General features: G+C 32.8%; 1 protein-coding gene across 1 annotated transcript in view; it reads right to left on the bottom strand.

Moving 5' to 3' along the window:
- Positions 1–21,336, bottom strand: part of LOC143074149 (uncharacterized) — a 638,429-nt gene that overhangs the window by 25,724 nt on the left and 591,369 nt on the right. Inside the window, exons 5-7 of the mRNA XM_076249697.1 lie at positions 19,773–19,957; positions 17,618–17,687; positions 15,831–16,163 (exon numbers count right to left, since the gene is read on the bottom strand). Of these exons, the coding sequence (XP_076105812.1) occupies positions 15,831–16,163; positions 17,618–17,687; positions 19,773–19,957 (588 nt within the window). The remainder of the gene's footprint in view (positions 1–15,830; positions 16,164–17,617; positions 17,688–19,772; positions 19,958–21,336) is intronic.

The raw sequence follows: 21,336 nt of genomic DNA, 5'->3' as shown, positions 1-21,336 counted from the left end.
GCCATTTTCGGTAGGAGCCGCAATTTTGTCTCAGTTTAAAAAAATATTATATTTGTTATAAAAATATAATTTACGGGTACATTTCTTCCATTTCAACCATCCTTTGAAGTTTTTACACTTCATAATCCTTAAACGGCGAAATTGTGTCCCCGGCGAAAATGAGCACCCCACTCTATATATATATGACAAAATAGAGGTATACACATGCAATCGGGGAATATTGTGCAACATTCCCCCCTTTAATGATGGAATTTTAACACCAAAGCTTTAGGCAAGTATTTTTTTTTTTAACAATTTACTGGTTCAAAACCCCTCACTTAATGTATGTAAAAAAATAACCATATAGAAAACTTTTTTTAATATTTCTTCTGAAGCTGTAGTAATATATTTTTTAAACTGAATATGTAATAATATTTGCAATTTCCCCGATTTCTAGATGATTATCAACTATTTTTATGCAATATGTAATTAAATAGTGATTTACCAAAGCAGACATACATTCTATTATACTTTCTCTCACTGTTTGGGTCTTGATACCTGACAGGTGCCCTCATTCCAATGATTAATTGTAATATCCAAGGTATTTTTCATATTTACACATTTTCCTTCGCACACTGATAAATTATTGGATATTTTACCCCAGAATGAACTCTTTCACTTACTAAAATTGAGCGAAATGGTTATTTTCTCTCGTTTCTGATCAGCCGTCCCTTTAACGACTTTTCATTCGAGTTATCTCCCTTTGGCCGGTCGCTAGTTTTGGGCCTGTTGAATTGACACAATGCCGTTTTACCTGGCGAGTTTTTGTAACAATAGGCATTTCATGTTCATAATATCAGGAGGTATCATCCCTATAAAGGAAAATACGTTACCATTCCGAGTGTCATTTCAATTTACATTTATATACCGAGAAGTGTCACGGCCGCGGCACGTTTTTTCATCTTTCCCAATCAAATAATCAAGGAAATTCTATTTTTTCGTTCTTAAATGAATAACGTAGTTAAAGTTTGAAACCTGCCGTATTTAGTGATGTATTTGGTTAAGCATGCTAAATACACAAAATAGCTTTACGCCGTCGATTTCGTGGCGTCATTGCCGTTGCTAAAAAATGCCATTTTTTGAACTGAAAATCACGTGACCAGAATAATAAAATCGATGCCATTATGAGATTTGCTGTCCGGCTGAAAGTTGGTTAATATACAATACTTCAAGAAAAATACAAAAATGTTTTTGTAATATGTAGAATGGAACTGCTTTTGTTCATATCCTCACACCATTGCGAAACAGCACCCCCCTTTTAATAAACCCTTATCATTTATACGATACAAATTTAAAGAGTTATTTATATTTTATTTCAAAACATTTGAACTCCTGTGGTGTAGTAACCATTCAACCTCCTGTGTACATGGTCATGGTGTACAAGGTTTCAATATAAACTCATCAGAGCATGTTGTGATTTACTTGTAATCAAATAATTCATACCTAATATACATGCCATACTGTGAAATTAAAATTTTACCATTTTAGCAATATGTTTTATATGTATAAACCCAGTAAAAAGGAAGTTCCACTCCATGTTTGATGTATACATCCCGCCTTTTCTACCAAGGGATGAAGAGACGCAGGGGAGTGAAACGTAGCCTATGCTTGAAAAATTTCTGCAGGTGAAAACCGTAATAAATATTTTGCAGAAAAGCATTGTTAAGGATGTTCGAATTCGCTACTCTGTTTCAAAATAATAAACTTTTTTAAAGACTGTTATAAATTTATAATTATATAAATATAGAAACTAAAAAAGCAGAAAAAAATGCTTTGTTTTCGAGATATATAAGCCATTGAACATTTGGCGGGAACAATTCTCTTTAGATTTTGCATACATTTAACATTAGTCTAGCACCTTTTTTTCTTTCAAAAGCGATGAAAAAATAACAAGGATTTTACAAGATTTTCAAAGATAACATTTAAAACCGTATATGTAATCAAATTCTGGAAAGAAAAGTAGAGGATACATGTATATATGGATGCTCGCACCTCTTGTTTTAGAATTTTTGCCAGATATTCGTTAAGTTAACCCTCTCCCTTTCACACCGGTACAGCTTACCGGTGAAACCAATTTCAAGATTTTTTGGGGACATTTAGACATGTTTAATCGCCATTTGCTGACGTACAGATGTGGTTAAGGGCTCAAATTAATCCTCAGATAACCAGCAATGCGATTTAATGTACATCAAACCTTTATCATTATTAGTTAATAAACAAGTCGCCCCTTACTGATGTGTAATTTTTCTGTAAAAACCATTTATTTTTGTTCGAATTTTGAGGGATATTCTCAAAAAGAAGTGCAAAGAAAACTGTTCTTTTAAGAGGATTTAATATGCCTTTTTTCAATAACTGTGCAGTGAGTTTTTCAAGAATAGTATAAAACTAATAGTTCTAACTTGTACACTAGTTGCAAATGTAATTTTTAGTGTAGCAGTGCAATTGTAACAGTAAATTTGGTCCGGTAGTAAAATTTGTCCGCCAGACATTTTATCCTAGTTAATCAAGTCCATGTCCATGATTTTACTAGGAATATAAGTCCTAGGACAAATGTTCCTAGGAAAATAAGTCCATAGCTAGTAAAATATGTCTGGCACTTATTTTCCTAGGAAAAATTGTCCCAAGACTTGTTTTTCTAATAGTTTTATTTAATGAATGGCTATTATTTATTATGAATTTATTGAACCATAAAACTAATTTTTGACTCTTCACATTGAATAATCCGCGACGCGGATTATGTAAAATGTGAAGAGTCAAAAATTAGTTTTATGGTTCAATAAAATCAAAATGAATTATTGCCATTCATTATAAATAAATTTCTATCAAAAATAAGGCTCAAAGAACTTTTTATATTATATATATTAACAATAACAACGTACACACATGTTGGCGTATGAATACACAACGTCAGAGTGGGCGTGTCGTCTTCAAAATTGACAACATTGAAAATAAAACTAATAATTTTAACCAATCAGAAGACAGTAAATACACCAAATTTATTTATTACATCATAAAAAAAACCCAGTCAAAATAGAAAAAAAAAACTATTAAAACAAAGGACATTTCCTTTATAACCTAATTAAAACATGAATATTGAGTTTCCATTGCTTTTAACATTTTCCTTTTATAATAAAACACATGGACATTTTTACCTAGGAATACTCATGACATGGACATGATTTCCTAGGAAAATAAGTCTGGGAACATAAATAATATTTAAAAAATTGATACAAAACTCTTTAACAATATTAAAATATAACATTTATATTCACCTTTTAAAATTAAGGGCATGCACATTTTAACCAAGAACTATTATTAATGACATGGACATGATTTCCTAGGAGAATTGGTCTGGAGACGAATGTTATTAAAAATATTGATACACAACTCTTTCATTTTGTCTTTAACAATTTTAAAACATACATTTATCAGCTGGGGACATAAATTTTATTAAAAATATAACTATGGAACTTTAAAAACATTACTAAAACATAACATGAAACATAAAATTTCCATGGTTTAAATTATTTGAATTTATTTTGGATTATAGGACATGATTACCTAGGAAAATTAGTCTGGGGACATATATTACTAACATCGGACTAAATTTACTAGTAAATTCTGTAAACTTGGACTTTTTATACTAGTAATATTTGTCCGCCCAGACATATTTTACCAGGACAAATTTATCACTTACACATGCACATTTTAACCAAGAACTATTATTAATGACATGGACATGATTTCCTAGGAAAATTGGTCTGGAGACAAATTTTATTAAAAATATTGATACACAACTCTTTCATTTTGTCTTTAACAATTTTAAAACATACATTTATTAGCTGGGGACATAAATTTTATTAAAAATATAACTATGGAACTTTTAAAACATTACTAAAACATAACATGAAACATAAAATTTCCATGGTTTAAATTATTTGAATTTATTTTGGATTATAGGACATGATTACCTAGGAAAATTAGTCTGGGGACATATATTACTAACATCGGACTAAATTTACTAGTAAATTCTGTAACCTTGGACATTTTATACTAGTAATATTTGTCCGCCCAGACATATTTTACCAGGACAAATTTATCACTTACACAATCACAAACTTGAATTACGCTAAAAATCTGAAGTCATTTCTTAAAGATATTATGAGAAAAGAGACAAAAACCGCTAAAATATTTTGATTTTTTTTGGCAAAGTTGAAATAGATGTAACAAAACATGGTTTCGTAAGTGTTGCGGTATACTAAAGTAGAAAACCTTTTGTTTGAATGAAGAAACATGTATATTTCAATGGTAAAATGACAGTTTAAAGAGTGGATTCCTCCTAGATTTGCGTAAAAATCATGCATTTGGCAACAAAAAAATATCATCTGAACACATAATTCCAAAAAGAAAACAAACTGGGTGAGAATCTTTATATTATTTTTTTTTTCATTTCTTTCGTAGTAGTAGACTTAAGTACTTAAATTTCGATAAATTCACTACAATGCCAGTGGCGCAGAGGTACGCTGATCTTTCCCAAGGCGCTAAGATTGAGAATCTCACTGCCGAAGTTGGAAAAATAATTTCCTATATTAAATGTAACTTAACTTAACTTTACTTTCAATTTCAAAAAGGAAACCTACGATTTTTTTTTAAAGAATGTACGTGTGTGTAAAATTGCCCTCCCCCCTTTTTACCCCCTTTGCTCCATCGGGCTCGGTCAAGGGTGTCCCAGATCGAGCTAGCATTGGTAATTCAATGAATTTTCCCTTGTAAAAACAAAGTTTAGGTTGCTGATTGATTGAAAACGAATTAGACAAATAACTAGGGTCCAAGTTTGAAATCGGACAAAAAGAGCGTCTCTAAAATCAATTATTTCAAGGCCGTAGCTACCATTGAGGCAAGTGAGGCAATTGCCTCACTAAAATTTCGACACTAATTATTTTTTTTTATACATATATATAAATATAATAGTCATTTGTTGTTCTGTCTCAACCTAATTTCTATAACTTTTCATCATTAGTTTTAAACTATTCCTCCTGGATATAACTAAGCATCTCAACGGGTGATGTTTCTCTATTACATTAACCTAGTAACGATAATCATCATGGATCTTGAGTTAAAAACAGGCTCTTGCAGAAAAAGGAAAAGCGACACTGAAGGTAAAGAAGGAACAATTCTAGTAAACTATTTTTTTAACAGAGTCTGAGTATAGCATATAACTTCATTAGAGCATCAAAAAACGATAAGTAGACTGACAAATACAGTACTGGTCTTCGGAAGGGGGCAGTCCTGTCTGCGTATTCATTTCTCCGTTTCACCAACTTTTGACAAATCAAGTACTGGGCATCGCAAGGGGGAAGTCCTGTCTGCGTATTCATTTCACGAACTTGTTTTATCCATGTTTCTTTAACCTTAAAAATTGAAAGAATATCCCATATTCCAATTTGATATTATTGAGGAATGGTAGAACCTTTAACACAGGATTTTGTCTTTACTTATTCGGGACTACGGAATTTCATTTCTTTATATTAGGGGTTTCGGAATCAGACACCCCAAACCCTAACCCCTAAATTTATAGATTCTGGAACTAAAATACCACCAACTATTTAATTCCAGAAATAATTTGAAATTACGGAAATACATGTACAAACGTCAAAAAATCCATTCCAATTCTCCTGTACCAATATATACTTACTCTATAGATAGAATCATCTACATGTATCTTATCTCATTCTATCCCTAGTTTGTCTACTCTTTGTCAGCATAAAAGCGAGTTTAATATTTTGTAACTGCGACTGTATGATGGTGCTTACAGGAAAGCTTATTTCCCTTTTGCAAACAAAACTGTTACTACCGATGCTGTTACCAGATTGCTGATGGAGAAGGAATTGGAAGAAGACATTGATCATTGTGTTGATGATGATGTGCTACCTTTAGAAACACAGACTGTCCTGAAACAACTGAAAACTTGGAAAAGAGCATGCATGAGTGGCGCGAGATTGTGCGGTCTTGCCATGCTCCATGTTCATCGCGATAAGGATATCAGCAGACCAAATTATGATTCTGAAACGATTTGACTGAACCGGCCATAGAAAACTTTGCCTCACTAAAATAAGATGCCTAGCTACGGCCTTGTTATTTTGAATGTTACGGACATCGATATTTCAAGGCCTATAGCACGTTATGCGTCTATTTATACCACTATGATAACTTATATGGCTTCAACAGACTCGGGGCATTGTGTTCCATCAAAACCTGACCCTATTAGCCCACCAATATGTCTCTGCACGACTTTTTGCCCAAGGATTTTGTATTTTTTCACTTTTTCTCCAACAGTCACGTGACTTTTGGAAATATACCACGTGACCAAAAAATTACGAATTATCTTCAAACTTAATTTTTTGAAATATTTTACCAATTATCTTTCATTTGAGCCCAACGTGGCATGTGTATGACCATTGATGCGAATTCTGTATTCATTTAAACTTCGATAATGTATTTTCGATAAGTAAAGGTCTAAAATGCATGAAAGGGAAAGGGTTAAGGATGCTCGCACCTTTTGTTTTAGCATTTTTGCCAGATATTCGTTAAGTTAAGGATGCTTGCTCTTCTTGTTTTAGAATTTTTGCCAGATATTCGTTAAGTTAAGGATGCTTGCTCCTCTTGTTTAAGAATCTTTGCCAGATATTCGTTAAGTAAAGGATGCTCGCACCTCTTGTTTTAGAATTTTTGCCAGATATTCGTTAAGTAAAGGATGCTTGCTCTTCTTGTTTTAGAATGTTTGCCAGATATTCGTTAAGTAAAGGATGCTCGCACCTCTTGTTTTAGAATTTTTGCCAGATATTCGTTAAGTTAAGGATGCTCGCTCCTCTTGTTTTAGAATCTTTGCCAGATATTCGTTAAGTAAAGGATGCTTGCTCTTCTTGTTTTAGAATTTTTGCCAGATATTCGTTAAGTAAAGGATGCTCGCTCCTCTTGTTTTAGAATTTTTGCCAGATATTCGTTAAGTAAAGGATGCTCGCACCTCTTGTTTTAGAATTTTTGCCAGATATTCGTTAAGTAAAGGATGCTCGCTCCTCTTGTTTTAGAATTTTTGCCAGATATTCGTTAAGTAAAGGATGCTCGCTCCTCTTGTTTTAGAATTTTTACCAGATATTCGTTAAGTTAAGGATGCTCGCATCTCTTGTTTTAGAATTTTTGTCAGATATTCGTTAAGTTAAGGATGCTCGCTCCTCTTGTTTTAGAATTATTGCCAGATATTCGAAATCCTCTGGTTTTATCCATGTAGTGCCATTAAAGAGGGGGGATAGGACCTTTATCGGGACTCCGGGATCGGGTGTTTTTAAGCTCGGGATTTCGGGATTTACCCCTTCGGGATCCGGGAATTCTTTTTTTCAAATTACGGGATCCGGGATTTAACTTTATTTAAATTCGGGACCTCGGGATTTCATGTTTTTAAGCCCGGGATTTCGGGATCAGGACCCCTCCTACCCCCCCCCCCCCCTCATTAAACATGTTTGCCAATTAACCCCTACATTGGATTGCTTCGTCGTCTCCCTCAAGTTCTTCATAACAGATCTAGACTGAGCTTTTTATTCATTTATTCTTAGTTTGGTTTTTTTTTTGCAATACATTCTTATTAATGATGCACGCCGTTCCCCGGTGAAATTTCGTTTCAGTGAAAGTAGAAATCGAAGTTATAGAAACGAAATGTGTGAAAATACGGGGAATTGTACCACAATTCCGCTAAGAACCCCATTCGCGTTAAATGGTCATCGAAAAACGTCGCTAGTAAAATAGTAAAAGGAAATTTATTTGGAAAAGAATACCGATAGAATTTTGTGGGGGTGGGGGGGACCACCATACAGGCAGACGTATAAAGTCAGACAGAAAATGGTTTGTTTGCATGGAATGAAAAAAGAAGGGTAGTTGAACTTGGCTATTTGGTCGAACAACTTTCCGGCTATTTTTCAAGTGTAAACTGTAAAATTAATTGGACTGTACAGAAGAAGTCCTATAAGATTTCGGAAGCTTGTTTAGAATAAACTACTAGCATTGTAATCGTATAAGCACAGTCTATACAGGACAGCAACATCGGAATAAGGAGAAAGTTAACAAAGGCTTGGGATATCAAGACTAAATGTGTACTTGGTTGGGACGAAATAAAATTAAATCATTCAGATCCCGTTACATTTTTTACTTTCAATTCCATTCTGAAATAAATTATTTTCTCGAAATTTACAATCAAACGATTCATTAAAAACCTGTGGTCCCTCAATAAACGAATGTCCGGTGCTTCGATGGAGGTAAATCCAGAAAAGCGTTTGGGACGCAAACAAAAAAAAATATTTTCATTATCCTATTTATTCAAAAGGCAAACAGATACAAAGAATAGATTTCCAATCGCGCCCTTTTTTCCCCGCGTTGTACATATTATATCTATCAATGGTCATTATAACTTAAACAAATTTGCTTGTTCTTTGATTTATTTTTATAAACATCGTCAATTGAGAAATAAAGGCTTGAGAGCAAATGCAATGTAATTTCCCGGCGATATAATTGATATTTCATAGAGGCATAAATCTTTTAAAACATTTGATCGGCGCACTGACTATCGAAATTATCCAGGACAATGCTGATATAAACCTTCAACGCGAAGGAATATAAAAGGTAAGAACTCAGTTACTTTCATTTTTCTTAATGGAAAATCAAGATATTTCTATGTCAGTACAACAAGTAGAAATGGCTTTTCAAGGGATGGCACACATATTAAGTAAAGTTTTTGATTTTAAAGGAATTGAGGCCGTATTTTAAAAAGGCTGAAAATCTGAAGTTTGTTCACGAGATGTGTTTCAAATAAAACTTTTTATTGAGTGTTTTAAGGTATTATAGGTCAATTCAAAAATTATGAATATTATACACATTTTCTTTATCAGAATGAAAGGTTATTTTTGTGTGTTATTTTTTATGCAGTACGTGTTGTTTAAGAGATAGGATAGATTACACATATTATTCTTAAAAAAATAACCCGTTTTTTTTTTGTGAAGTTTTAGAGAAGCTAGTTTTTCGTTTAAAGTTAATTTGTAAAAAAGATAAAATGTCTAATACATTAGCATATTTTGTTCCGTATTTAATGGCGGTTTTTGGTCATATTATGGGTTATTTTTTTGAAGATACATTCAATTATTCTAGAAAATATGTATTTTACGTAAAATGAGCAGAGCACCGGTGTAAATTAAGGCTGATTTAGAACCTTTGGTAGATGAAGTTAAGGGTACATTGAGGATACATTGTTTGCGTATTCTAGTCATTTGATGATTAATGGGTTTATGCAGTTGGATAGTGTGTACGCACATTTGTTTAGAGAAAACAAATAGTCTATAATTTTAGATTCCAACCCCTTCTTCGGATGATTAACATAAGTGATGTTAAGTTATTAAATGGTGCAAGTTGTTTATGGTGTTAGATTACGCCATATTTACATATTGTTAATAGATTAAGAGAAGTATCTTCATAAAGTAGCACATTAAAGAAAAACATGGATATGTTTGCCCTTAGGGATTTACTAGTATTGTTGTAGTAGACTGATATTTGTAAAGAAAAAATAGGAGACATATGAACTTCAGAACTTAATGACAAAATTTTAGTGAAATAGATAATTGATATAAAAGGAAAACTAGCATTCAAGTAAAATTGAAATTGAAAAGTAAACAATGATGAGGATTATAATCATGAAATAAGAATAAGGAAACAATTATTTAAGGAGTTGAAAAAAGAATCTTAACGATGTGTTTTGTTCATAAGTAGTCATAGATTTTTTTTTAATTGTTTTAGTTTTAAGAGGTTAGTTAAGTTTTAAATGTATATACTATTTTTAAACTCAGATCTCAACATAGTCGTATGTAAATGTATAAAAGGGATAGGCAGTAGGTTTGAAATTTTAAAACAAATGAAAAATAGATATATAAAAAAGAAAGGAAATAGTATAAGGAAACTATATACTAATTTTAGAAAAATGTAATACATTACAGAGAACGACATTTTTTTCGCAATAAGGTGTTTTTGTTGTCAAATATGAAATGTAGAGTCAGTAACAATTGCGCAAGATATAGTTATAATTTTTATCAATGGAATCTTAATTTTATTTTTAAGGGTGATGAGAATAAATATGTGATCATATGTGGTCTGTATTTTATGTTTAGCCTTAAGATTAATTAATGAGGAACTAAATTTAAATAAGTAAAAACTATTACAATTGGTAACAAAGTAACACATATAATTTTATTAATTTTTTTTATTAGTATCATGTAGGTGTAGGGGTTATATAAAATGATCGAATTGATTTTTGTTTATTGTAAATTTTTAATGATTTTTTTTACGTCTAATGTAAATATTATGTAGGATTTGTAAACTTGTAGAAGTTGTATACGACAGATTCCCCCTTTTATTTAGTTTTTGTTCTAACAGATAATTCGATAAAAAAAAAAAGAAGATATTGATTTATATGTAGGAATTGTTTTACAAAATATTGCTAGGCTTGGACAATCCTGAGAACTCAAGGCGAGTGAACAAATTATCAATAATCTGATAGATGATAAATAAAAAAAAAAGAAACAAGGGGAAGTAAACAAGTTTTAGTTTGTCCAAATTGAGATATATTTATCAGCAGGGTTTAGGTGCGATCTTCATTGGAATAGCCATATTTTTGTACTGTTAATTAATTAAGAATATATCTTGGTTAGCCAAAAAGAATGTTGTGAGTTCTGGTTCTAATGCCACGAACAATTGGGTAAAAACAAATGGTGTCTTCGCAATTGGTAGGAATAGATGCTACTGATAACAGAGAGATGTCTTCCTCCGCGCCATTGGTCAAGGACAAAACTTAACCGAATGCCGATATTAACAGCCTCTTAATAAGGACGAACCAAATAGCTAGATGCGTCAAATACTACGAAATGGAGATGATGATGACGACACTTGTACAAAGATGTGCGCCCTTTCCAGCAGTTGATGAACCTTATACTATGATGGTGACGAAAATAAAACATGAACTATGTATACCGAAATATTGAACTTATGATTCGAATGAACTATGTGTAAATATATCCAGATATTGGACTAGAAGAATGTGATGAACTTATTATATCATGATATTGGACTTATAGAACTTTGTAAACTTAGATATGTGGTGATGGTTACCGAAAACCTTATAATAAACTATTAGAATAACCTACAGGAAGAAAAATACCGTATTTTATTGAACTTTCGTTCTCTAAGAATTGGAGGCATTATGTTACACAATTGTGTACCATTCATTAATTATCAAGGAGTATTAATTAGGAAATTTATTAAAAAGGAATTAAATAATTCAATAACAATCATGTACACTTTGGACACTTTTAAATAACGATCTGTTCAAATATTATAGACATACCATGTATACCCTGCAGCCAATAAATGACCATGTCTACTGTGAAATAACATGTATCCTTCAGGGTTTGACAATTAACCATAGACTAGAATTATTTAACATCCAGACGAATACGTAACCGGCCATTAGCTATGGGCCAATGTTTATGGACAACTGGACTATATAAGATCCAGCTTTGGACTTGAAGGAGGACAGCTTGGTACAAGAGATTGGTACCGGAGATTCCGCCACGGTCTCCCACCTCGTGGGTAGGCTGGAACATATGCGCTTAATATCCAAACAAAAGTAAAATTATATAAGTTATTTAAAGATCTGTCAAAAATTGTACACGCGAGAGCGCTTACAAATGCAATTTTCCATATAATTAATATTTCCAGGGCGCAAAACTCTTTAAAAAATAAAAACTGATTTTCAAACTTGTCAGCGGCAATGCTGATATAAACCTAATATATTAGTTTTATACAAAATCTGACAAGAATTGTACACGTGAGAGAGCTAAAAAGACCGCGGACGGACAAACGGACAGACGCCCGGTATTTCTATGTCCCACACAATGCATCTCGCGGGGGACAAATATCCAAAGAGATCTTTAAATCATATTAATTTGAGAAGGGTGGAAAGGGGGTACCCTTTTCCCAACTCCCGCCCCTATCTCCCACCTCCCACTTTTAGAATCTTTTTTTCTATCCCACCAATTTTTTGTCTCCAACCTCCCTCCCCGCCTTCTCCCACCTCCCTCCCCACCATCTACCTCCCTCAAAAGCTGTTCATCCCCTCACTTTAGATTCATATTAATTTGCACTTTGGTCCTCTGGGATGTGTGTGTTTTTGGTGTTTTGAGTTCGACGTGATGTACAGGTACAGCTGATAAAAAACGCACCTTTGCACAAAGTGGGGGAGACAAAACGACTCACAGACGATTAGCAAAAGTGCCTTTAGGGGGAGTTGCATATTACTCACATAGGCTTCGGGAAAATCCAGAGAGTATTCACAGTGTTATAATGACAAGTATACAAGTGGTAATGTAAATTAAAAGTGTTGTTATTTCTGTGTGTGCATAAATTGAAATGTGGGATATACAATAAAACAGCAACTGGCGAATTAACGGCACACAAAACCAAAAACATCTAGATAACACGTGACTAATGTAGGATAGACGAGTATTGTTTTACTGCTAATTTATAGTTTTAGTAAAGATTCATTGGTCCTTTGAATTGGAAATTTAATAAGTATATTTAGTATGGCAAGTATTAAATCAATCACATTATAACATCACATGTTCACAACAAATGTCACATTATAAAAAAAAACAGCAACACATTTCAGTCTCCTAGCACGTATTTGTTAGTCTCTATATTTCTTGTATTTCAGAAGAAAACGAAATCCATTATGAAATAAGGAGATGTGGTATGGTTGCCAAGGAGACAACTTTCCATCCTAGTTTCCTCGTCAGTTTTAATCTAGCGGCGTACTACAGTACATGATATATAAGGCATGCAGATGTTATTGTTACAGATCAGCTAAACGTACTTATAAATATAATTATTTTCTGTGACTGTATATTACATTAATTTGTAGGATCCTTTACTATAGATAATTTAGCTGATCTGTATCTGTAGTACGCCGCTAGATTAAAACTGACGAGGAAAGGTAACACACGGCCAGCGAAAACTTTTTTTTTGAGAGCCCAGGTGGTCGTGTGGTCTAGCGGGACGGCTGCAGTGCAGGCGATTTGGTGTCACGATATCACAGTAGCATGGGTTCGAATCCCGGCGAGGGAAGAACCAAAAATTTGCGAAAGCAAATTTACAGATCTAACATTGTTGGGTTGATGTTTAGACGAGTTGTATATATATAATTTTGAGTTATGCAACTCCCCCTAAAGGCACTTTTGCTAATCGTCTGTGAGTCGTTTTGTCTCCCCCACTTTGTGCAAAGAGTTGTATATATATAATTTTGTCTCCAACCTCCCGCCCCGCCTTCTCCCACCTCCCTCCCCACCATCCCCTCCCTCAAAAGCTGTTCATCCCCTCACTTTAGATTCATATTAATTTGCACTTTGGTCCTCTGGGATGTGTGTGTTTTTGGTCCTACTTCAGACCGTGTAAAACACATTTATAGCTAGCTATAAAACCAGGTTTAATCCACCATTTTCAACATTAGAAAATGCCTGTATCAAATCAGGAATATAACAGTTGTTATCCAATCGTTTGATGTGTTTCAGCTTTTGATTTGCCATTTGATTAGGGACTTTCCGTTTTGAACTTTGCTCGGAGTTCGGTATTTTTGTGATTTAACTTGTTTATATATATTTAGAATGTTGAAAATAAGAAAAGTGTACGATGTGAATTTTAAGGCAAAGGGACAACTAACGCATATGCGTACAGAATCATAGTCTCTTAAACTTCTCTAACAGTCTGGTATTAGCAAAAGTGTCTGTTTGACTGCTTTGTACACAATCACATCTGATCTGAATGAGAACATTCATTGGATGCAGTATCCAGCCTTCAGACCGTATAAAACACATTTATAGCTAGCTATAAAACCAGGTTTAATCCACCATTTTCAACATTAGAAAATGCCTGTATCAAATCAGGAATATAACAGTTGTTATCCAATCGTTTGATGTGTTTCAGCTTTTGATTTGCCATTTGATTAGGGACTTTCCGTTTTGAACTTTGCTCGGAGTTCGGTATTTTTGTGATTTAACTTTTTTCTCCTATCCAGTTATCCTTTTCGATCCTCTGTGCCAACAAAACCTACTCAATTGAGTATTTGCTAAATATGACATCCTCTTAAATGTGGCTGAAATGTTTTATCACTCGAAATAAGAAAGCAACTTTAAGATACTCCCAGCAGTAGATAGATGAATGAAAATCTGTATTATTTATTCGCCAGAAATCAGATCTATGGACGATGTGTCAGTGGGAAGAATGGATTTATGGAATTTAATGTAAACAGTTCTCAATCGCTACACTTGGAACCAACACAAAAACAATACTAACGTTACTAGAGCTTTCTTTTTTCTATTTCTTAAAACTTACTCGATATTTAAACAGTTTTTCTAGTCAAAAACGTATACGACTACCATGTTTTCCATTTAAATAAAGACAAAGAAAAAACTGAACTTATTTGCTGTGATAAAACGTTAAAGGGTTATCACTCGCCTGAAATAAAATCTCATAATACGCATCACAGATTATTTCACACCACAAATCAGGACCGGTCAAATCAGGAGTGTATTTATAAAATACCATCGTTTTTAAATGATTTTTGTCGATACACGATATTTCATTAGTCCATTCTGGTTACTTGTTGATGGGCAGAGTAATTGTATTATATTAATTATAACATATGGGATATTCAACATAGCAGCAGTATAATATAGTTAGATCAGATGATTAGACTGAATGAATGACCTTTTGATCCTGGTTACAAATACGGCATCTTAACACTACATCAATAAAGGCCTTTAGAAAAATCAAACAATCGAAAAGCAGGATGTGATTTACCCATATTTGAAAATAGTTTACTTGGTACAACTACACATATAAATCGACCAGAGAAATATCAAGTCATTCTTAAAATAAAATACGCTTGAAACCATGTGACAAAAAGTTCATATAGTGATTATAGATGAAGGCTTCTGGGAGTCAGAGTCACTAGAAGGATGTGTTTTATCAAGATAGCAAATGAATGCTTCTTCATTCAATCAAAGTAATAAACAAAACGGTAATTTCCTTCTAAGGAACATTTTTATATAATTTAATTTTAGATGAAACACGTCTTCTGATTGGCTGAAAGTGTTTTGTCTATCAGCCCATGACCGTGACGTCACCAACGTTTTTTTTCAAAATTTACTCCTTGAAAATGGAATTTAGAATTAAATTATAAGGAATGACTGTAATATTTTTTCTGTCTATTCGAAATAACACAAAAAAGGTGGTGCACACTTTTAAATAACCCGCTACACTGATAATTCAGTGTGCACCACATTTTTTATGTTATTTCTTCAGAGACAGATAAAAATATTACAGTCATTCCTTAAATAACTTGGGTTAACTTCCTTTTATCTATTATTAAATAGAAAAAAAACCAGCATTTTCCATAAGGATTGGATGTAAACTTTGATCTCGCTGACAAACTTTTAAATTTTTGAAGTAAGCAACACTTATTACTGTCCATCACATGATCCCTGTTTAGTTTGTGTCATCGAAATCCATTCAGAAATATTGAAAAGATTACATTGAAAGATACTGCGGTATTGTATGTGCGCAAATATGCATAAGAACATTACAAGTTAGTGTTGATGGCACACTCTACATCTTTTTTCAACAAATCTTTAGCTGAAACTACTTACCAATTTCATGTCCTTGCCAACTAATGTGTGCGTCCCTACTTTCAGTACTCATCATTCTCTTGACAAGCTCTTGAACACAACTATTGGATGGTTCAGATTCCAGTAAGACATCCTTGAACAAATGGAATGTAGGGTATGGTCGTTCAGTCAAGATATCAAGTAAAATCTTGTTACGTTCACGCTGTGTGGTTGGTTTGATAATTTCTTCTCTGTCCTCTATCATTATAATACATCTGGAAATGAGGTTATCTAGAACCATCTTGTCAAGTACTGTGTTATCTAATAACTCATCATAGTAACCAGTAAGGTCGTGATGTTCATGATGTTCCTGATCTGAAATTTTCAAATTTGATTTTAACAATTATTACAGAATGACATCTCCTCCAAATTATTTGGATTACTATATCTGTCTTTTATTTGCAATTCTCCGTTTCACAACCGAAAATAACTAAATTTAAGGGAACGTAATTAACCGTTGACATGTACAAATGTTATCATTATGTGTTCTATTTATTACAAACTAAATCACTTTTAACTGCCTACCCGACCTAACATGAGAGTGAAAAAATTGAAAGGTTGTTAATTCGCCAGTTCTTACATAAACTGTTTGTTATTTTGTACGTAACAGTATTTGTATGTTAATCAGATTTTATTTCATATAATATGTTTTGGCTGCATTTTGGTTAACAACTTTTCGTTTTTCTATCTATATTGATAACATTTTTATCAGCAGTAGTCAGCACTTTTGTGTTGACATGAAATATAATTGATACATACCTTCTTTGTAAATGTACTGTTTATAAAATTTATAAAATGGAAAACTATTTAAATCACTAAGCCTTTTCTACACCAAGTAATAAATTGCCTATGCCGAATTTGGCACACAACATTTTGTAATTTTCGGGTTTAAATGCTCCTCAAATTCGATTTGGTCTTCCAACTGTTTTGATTCAAGGGCCACTGATGAGTTTTATGTAGACGAAACTCGCGGTCACTAAACATAAGAAGTACGTTCTCAAACTCAGAATTTAACCAATCAAAATACTTGATTTGGCGTTTCTGTGCTCCAAGCACTGAGTAAAGTTGTATGACCGTAGTAGGACTGAAGTTTCACATTATAAACCTGATATCTTTGATTTGTTTTACAACCAATGTGTCGAAACAACTGCTGGTGGACGTTTCTTTCCGATCACTTATGTATTGAAATGAAATATGATTGATATGCACATTATCTGTTTTTTATAAATTAAGTGTTTATAAGATGTTGAATTATTCAAAACGCTTGGGAATTTTCGTGTTTAATTCTCTCCAACTTTTTTATTTAGCCTTTAACCTGTTTTGATTCGAGCGCCACTGATGAGATTTATACAAACGAAACTTACTTCTGTCCTTACCTAACTATAAGACTGATATCTTCGATAAGTTTTTACAATTTCAGAAAAAAAGAAATGCATGCTGAAATAAATATGGATCCCACAGTTGCTACAGTTGCATAAAAAATAAGAATGTCACATCACATGTGTATGCCATTCAGAGGAGTTTTATATCATAAATTACCTTTTTAACATGCCCAGAGCACGTTTTATTTTTGTGTGGGATCGCCCTATTTAATAAAGGATTTTATCTCAGAAAACTATACGTCTAAGGATCACCATATATCTATATCCAAGACAACCAGAGTTTTGAAGAAACAAATTACCGTTACATTGAACCACAATGCACTGAAATCAAAATGCAAGCACATTCCCACGTGTAATGCATGGATAAACATCTGAAATGAAAATTACCTTTGATTACACTTTGTGTGTATTTTTGTGTGGTGTCTTCATTCGGATGGGCTTTTTTCTTCTCGGATTTCTAAAACAAAAAGTAGTTGGATCAATTATCTTTACTTATTACTATTAATTTTATCTTGCCCCATTGGATGGATAAACAAATACAGTGTCATTTGAAAGGTACTAACAGTATGTAAACAGAACAAGAATATGCGCCCACAATAACCATACCCTGCGCACACTAGTTCCATGTTTAGTAAACTGTGAAATACTGGTCAATATCGGAGTAGGGCATACATACAAAAGAGTTTACCGCTGACCATGTGTACACAGTTTCAAATTAATGTGAGCACAAGCTATCCTAAACAGATCTTCAATTTATACCGCCTCATATCTATATATCATCTGACCTCAGGATATAATTAGTTTTTGCACATCGACATTAAATGTTCAGTCAACAGGATTCGAACTCTATGTATCAATTAATACATTAATGACAAAACTACATACAGTGTTTCATGCATCTTAAAATATTCAACCAACTAGACTTTTCTAAAGAATACTACTCCTCCTAGTCCTATTAAAAATATAAAAAGGTATACATAGGTGTAATACCACCATTGATTTCCCCCTATTAGTCTTTGTTAAATTTGCACTTTTAAAAATTGTGCAGAATTTATTTTTGTTTCAAATAAAGAAATACTTCCTGGCATGAGTAAAGTTTTATCTTGTCCAGTTCTGTAAAAAAAATTCACTTAATGTTTCATTGCATATTAGAAAATATCACTGGATGTTAACCAATCAAATTTTCACCCTTTTTCTTCCTGCGTTCAAGCTTTAGTAACCATGTAAATAAAGGCAATAGTAGTATACTGCTGTTCGAAATTCATAAATCGATTGAGGAAAAAACAAATCCGGGTTACAAACTAAAACTGAGGGAAACACATCAAATATAAGAGGAGACCTACGACACAACAGAAACACAACACTTAAATGTAACACTCACAGAAACGAACTATAATATAACAATGGCCATTTTCCTGACTTGGTACAGGACATTTTAAGGAAAAAATGGTGGGTTAAACCTGGTTTTGTGGCTAGCCAAACCTCCCGCTTTTATGGCAATGTTAAATATAACATTAAAATGATAACATTACATGACAGATAATCTAATACACCAGACGTGCGTTTCGTCTACACAAGACTAATTAGTGACGCTCAGATCAAAAAAGTTCGAAAGCCAAAGAAAAACCTCAAGTTTCCAAAATATTCTATAGAAACACCAAATAAAAAAATAATGGTGCTTTGAAACACCCAAGATATATGTCTTTGACACATTTTTTTTTACTGCAATGAAAGGTATGATAATTTTCCTACAACTGTCAAATTCAAGGGAATATTTTTTTTCGACTCTTTTTCGTATACAGCCGGATGTGATGTACTATGATTTGGTGGTATTACAACTAAAAAATATTTAACCTGTACGGTCACACACTATGGCCTATTGAATTGTTCAAGTGATACAGTTAGCTTATCCAGATAGAGCACATTGGGGCAATGCAGAGGAATATGACCTTCATGGGCATTGTATAAAATTTTCAGATATAACTTGAAAAAAAAATTCCTAGTACTAAAATTCAGAATAAAATAATACTTATCTACAAACAATTATATTGCCTACAAAAATAAAAGAGCAAATGCTTATGGACGATTCTGGACCCCACAACATAAAATAATTTTTTGACTTATTATCATTTATATTTTTAATTATACTACAGTAAACAGTTGATATATGTATTTTACCTTATGCATATACATGCATGCATACTATAGGTAAGATTTAAGTGACTGTGTGTTAAAAGTTAGTACAATTGTGAGCGTGAGTAGCCTTTTTTCAGTAACTTTATTCTTATATGATAAATACGAATTAGAAAAACAAATTGGATAGTCTTGTACATATTATTCAATTTTTACCCCAAAAACTATAGTAAGGTGTTGAGTTTCAGGGTACTGTAAATCCTGACTCCTGAAAACAAATAAAAGATTAAAAGAAAAACGCTTGCATTGCCGATAAGCATTTTCTTCGGCAATACATTATCCGTTTATATTTCGATACGATTTAAAATGGAACTTTTGTTATTTTATCATTTAAAAAAGAAAGCCTTACATAACTCGTAAGTTCTTCTTTTTCTTTTGTCTTGATCTCTTGTATGGATTTTTTCAACTGTGGTACCTCGGAATACTTCCCTGTCATTGAAAAGGACACTGTATCAGGCTTCAAGCTTCCTTGCGCTGGAGACGTTGTAGAATCATCAGATTTCTTGATGTAGCTAGGCACATGCTTATCCTTTCCTGACAATACAAATTAAAATGACAAATTGAAACATAAGCGACGCTTATTTCTTGATATGAAATAGCTATTAGATAATAACATGAATAAGGGAGTTTACCAAGTGTTAATTCAATTCTAACTGCCCTTAAGGGTCATTAGCTACGAGATATAAAATAAACAATATTATGGTTTTTTTTTGTTCAATCATTAATGAAAATGAAATAGTGAAATAATACTTCACTTTTAGCAGCCAGTTTGGTTCAATTTTGTCTGCCAAAATAAGCTAAGAAACATCAATGATGAATTATGCACTTGCATGTGAATAATTCGACCTTATTGAATCCATATTCATGTGTTCTTCAATCTTCACCACTGAGCTAGAGAGGGATAAAGCATAAACTAGGAGAATTCAGCTATTAAAGTCAACATTGAAAGTGAAACAAGGGTAAGCCATCTGATTGACTGATTCGATTCGCAAAAAAAAAATATTCTTATACAAGTAACAACAGTGATTAACATATTTTTTCAACTTATAATATGAAACCAAACAGACTTTGAAAAATCCAATTGCACGTGTTCGTTATCTATTTATATCTATTTTATGCCAAAATCGGGTTATATGACCGTCAACAGTCTGCAGGGGTCATCTTGACAAGAATACACACGAAAACTGATACATATCATCGAGTCTATGCATCGTAACTTCTTTATTTTTAGACATATAATAATTTTGATATACGTTATAGCATATTATAATTCAAATATGAGAATTTGAGTAAAATCGGTGGTCATGAATTTTACACCAATTGTCCTTTTAAAGCGATATAAACAATTTTTTCATATCAAAATCCTTTTACAATAAGACATGCTTTACCATTTATGGACGCAACTGTCATTTAGGAGGATGTAACTAAAATATCTTGATTCATTCTGTGTAATAGTAACCTTGCTTTGATAATTTTCCACAAGGAAAGGAGAGGGGCGTAAGAAGTTATGACCCTAAAAAAGGAAAACACCGACATAGGCAAGTATTACATGTTTTTTTAAATTAATATTTAGTTACGGAATACCAGTACTGTACTTGAAGTATTGCAACAATAGAATTAACGTTGTACAGCTTCAAATCTGTAAATACAGTACCGTTGTTCCTTTTCTAAAGCCTAGCTATTATATGTTGTGAACGGTTCAATATAAAACATCTGAAATATTAGGGATATATTTATTGTATTTTGCAAAGATGTTGCAAATGTCTCAAACTGTCCACCGTGCAATTACGGCAAGCGCTATTCAACCACTAGACAATAGTGTTATAACATGTCATATTACATGTGCTTTTAATAATGACAATACAAAGGCATTGACAAAGCAATATTAATAAGCTGAATGAATTGCATTCTGA

Source organism: Mytilus galloprovincialis, chromosome 5 (assembly GCF_965363235.1).
Source record: "Mytilus galloprovincialis chromosome 5, xbMytGall1.hap1.1, whole genome shotgun sequence".
Classification (NCBI taxonomy): Eukaryota; Metazoa; Mollusca; class Bivalvia; order Mytilida; family Mytilidae; genus Mytilus; species Mytilus galloprovincialis.
This window is presented reverse-complemented; position numbering and strand designations above follow the sequence as displayed.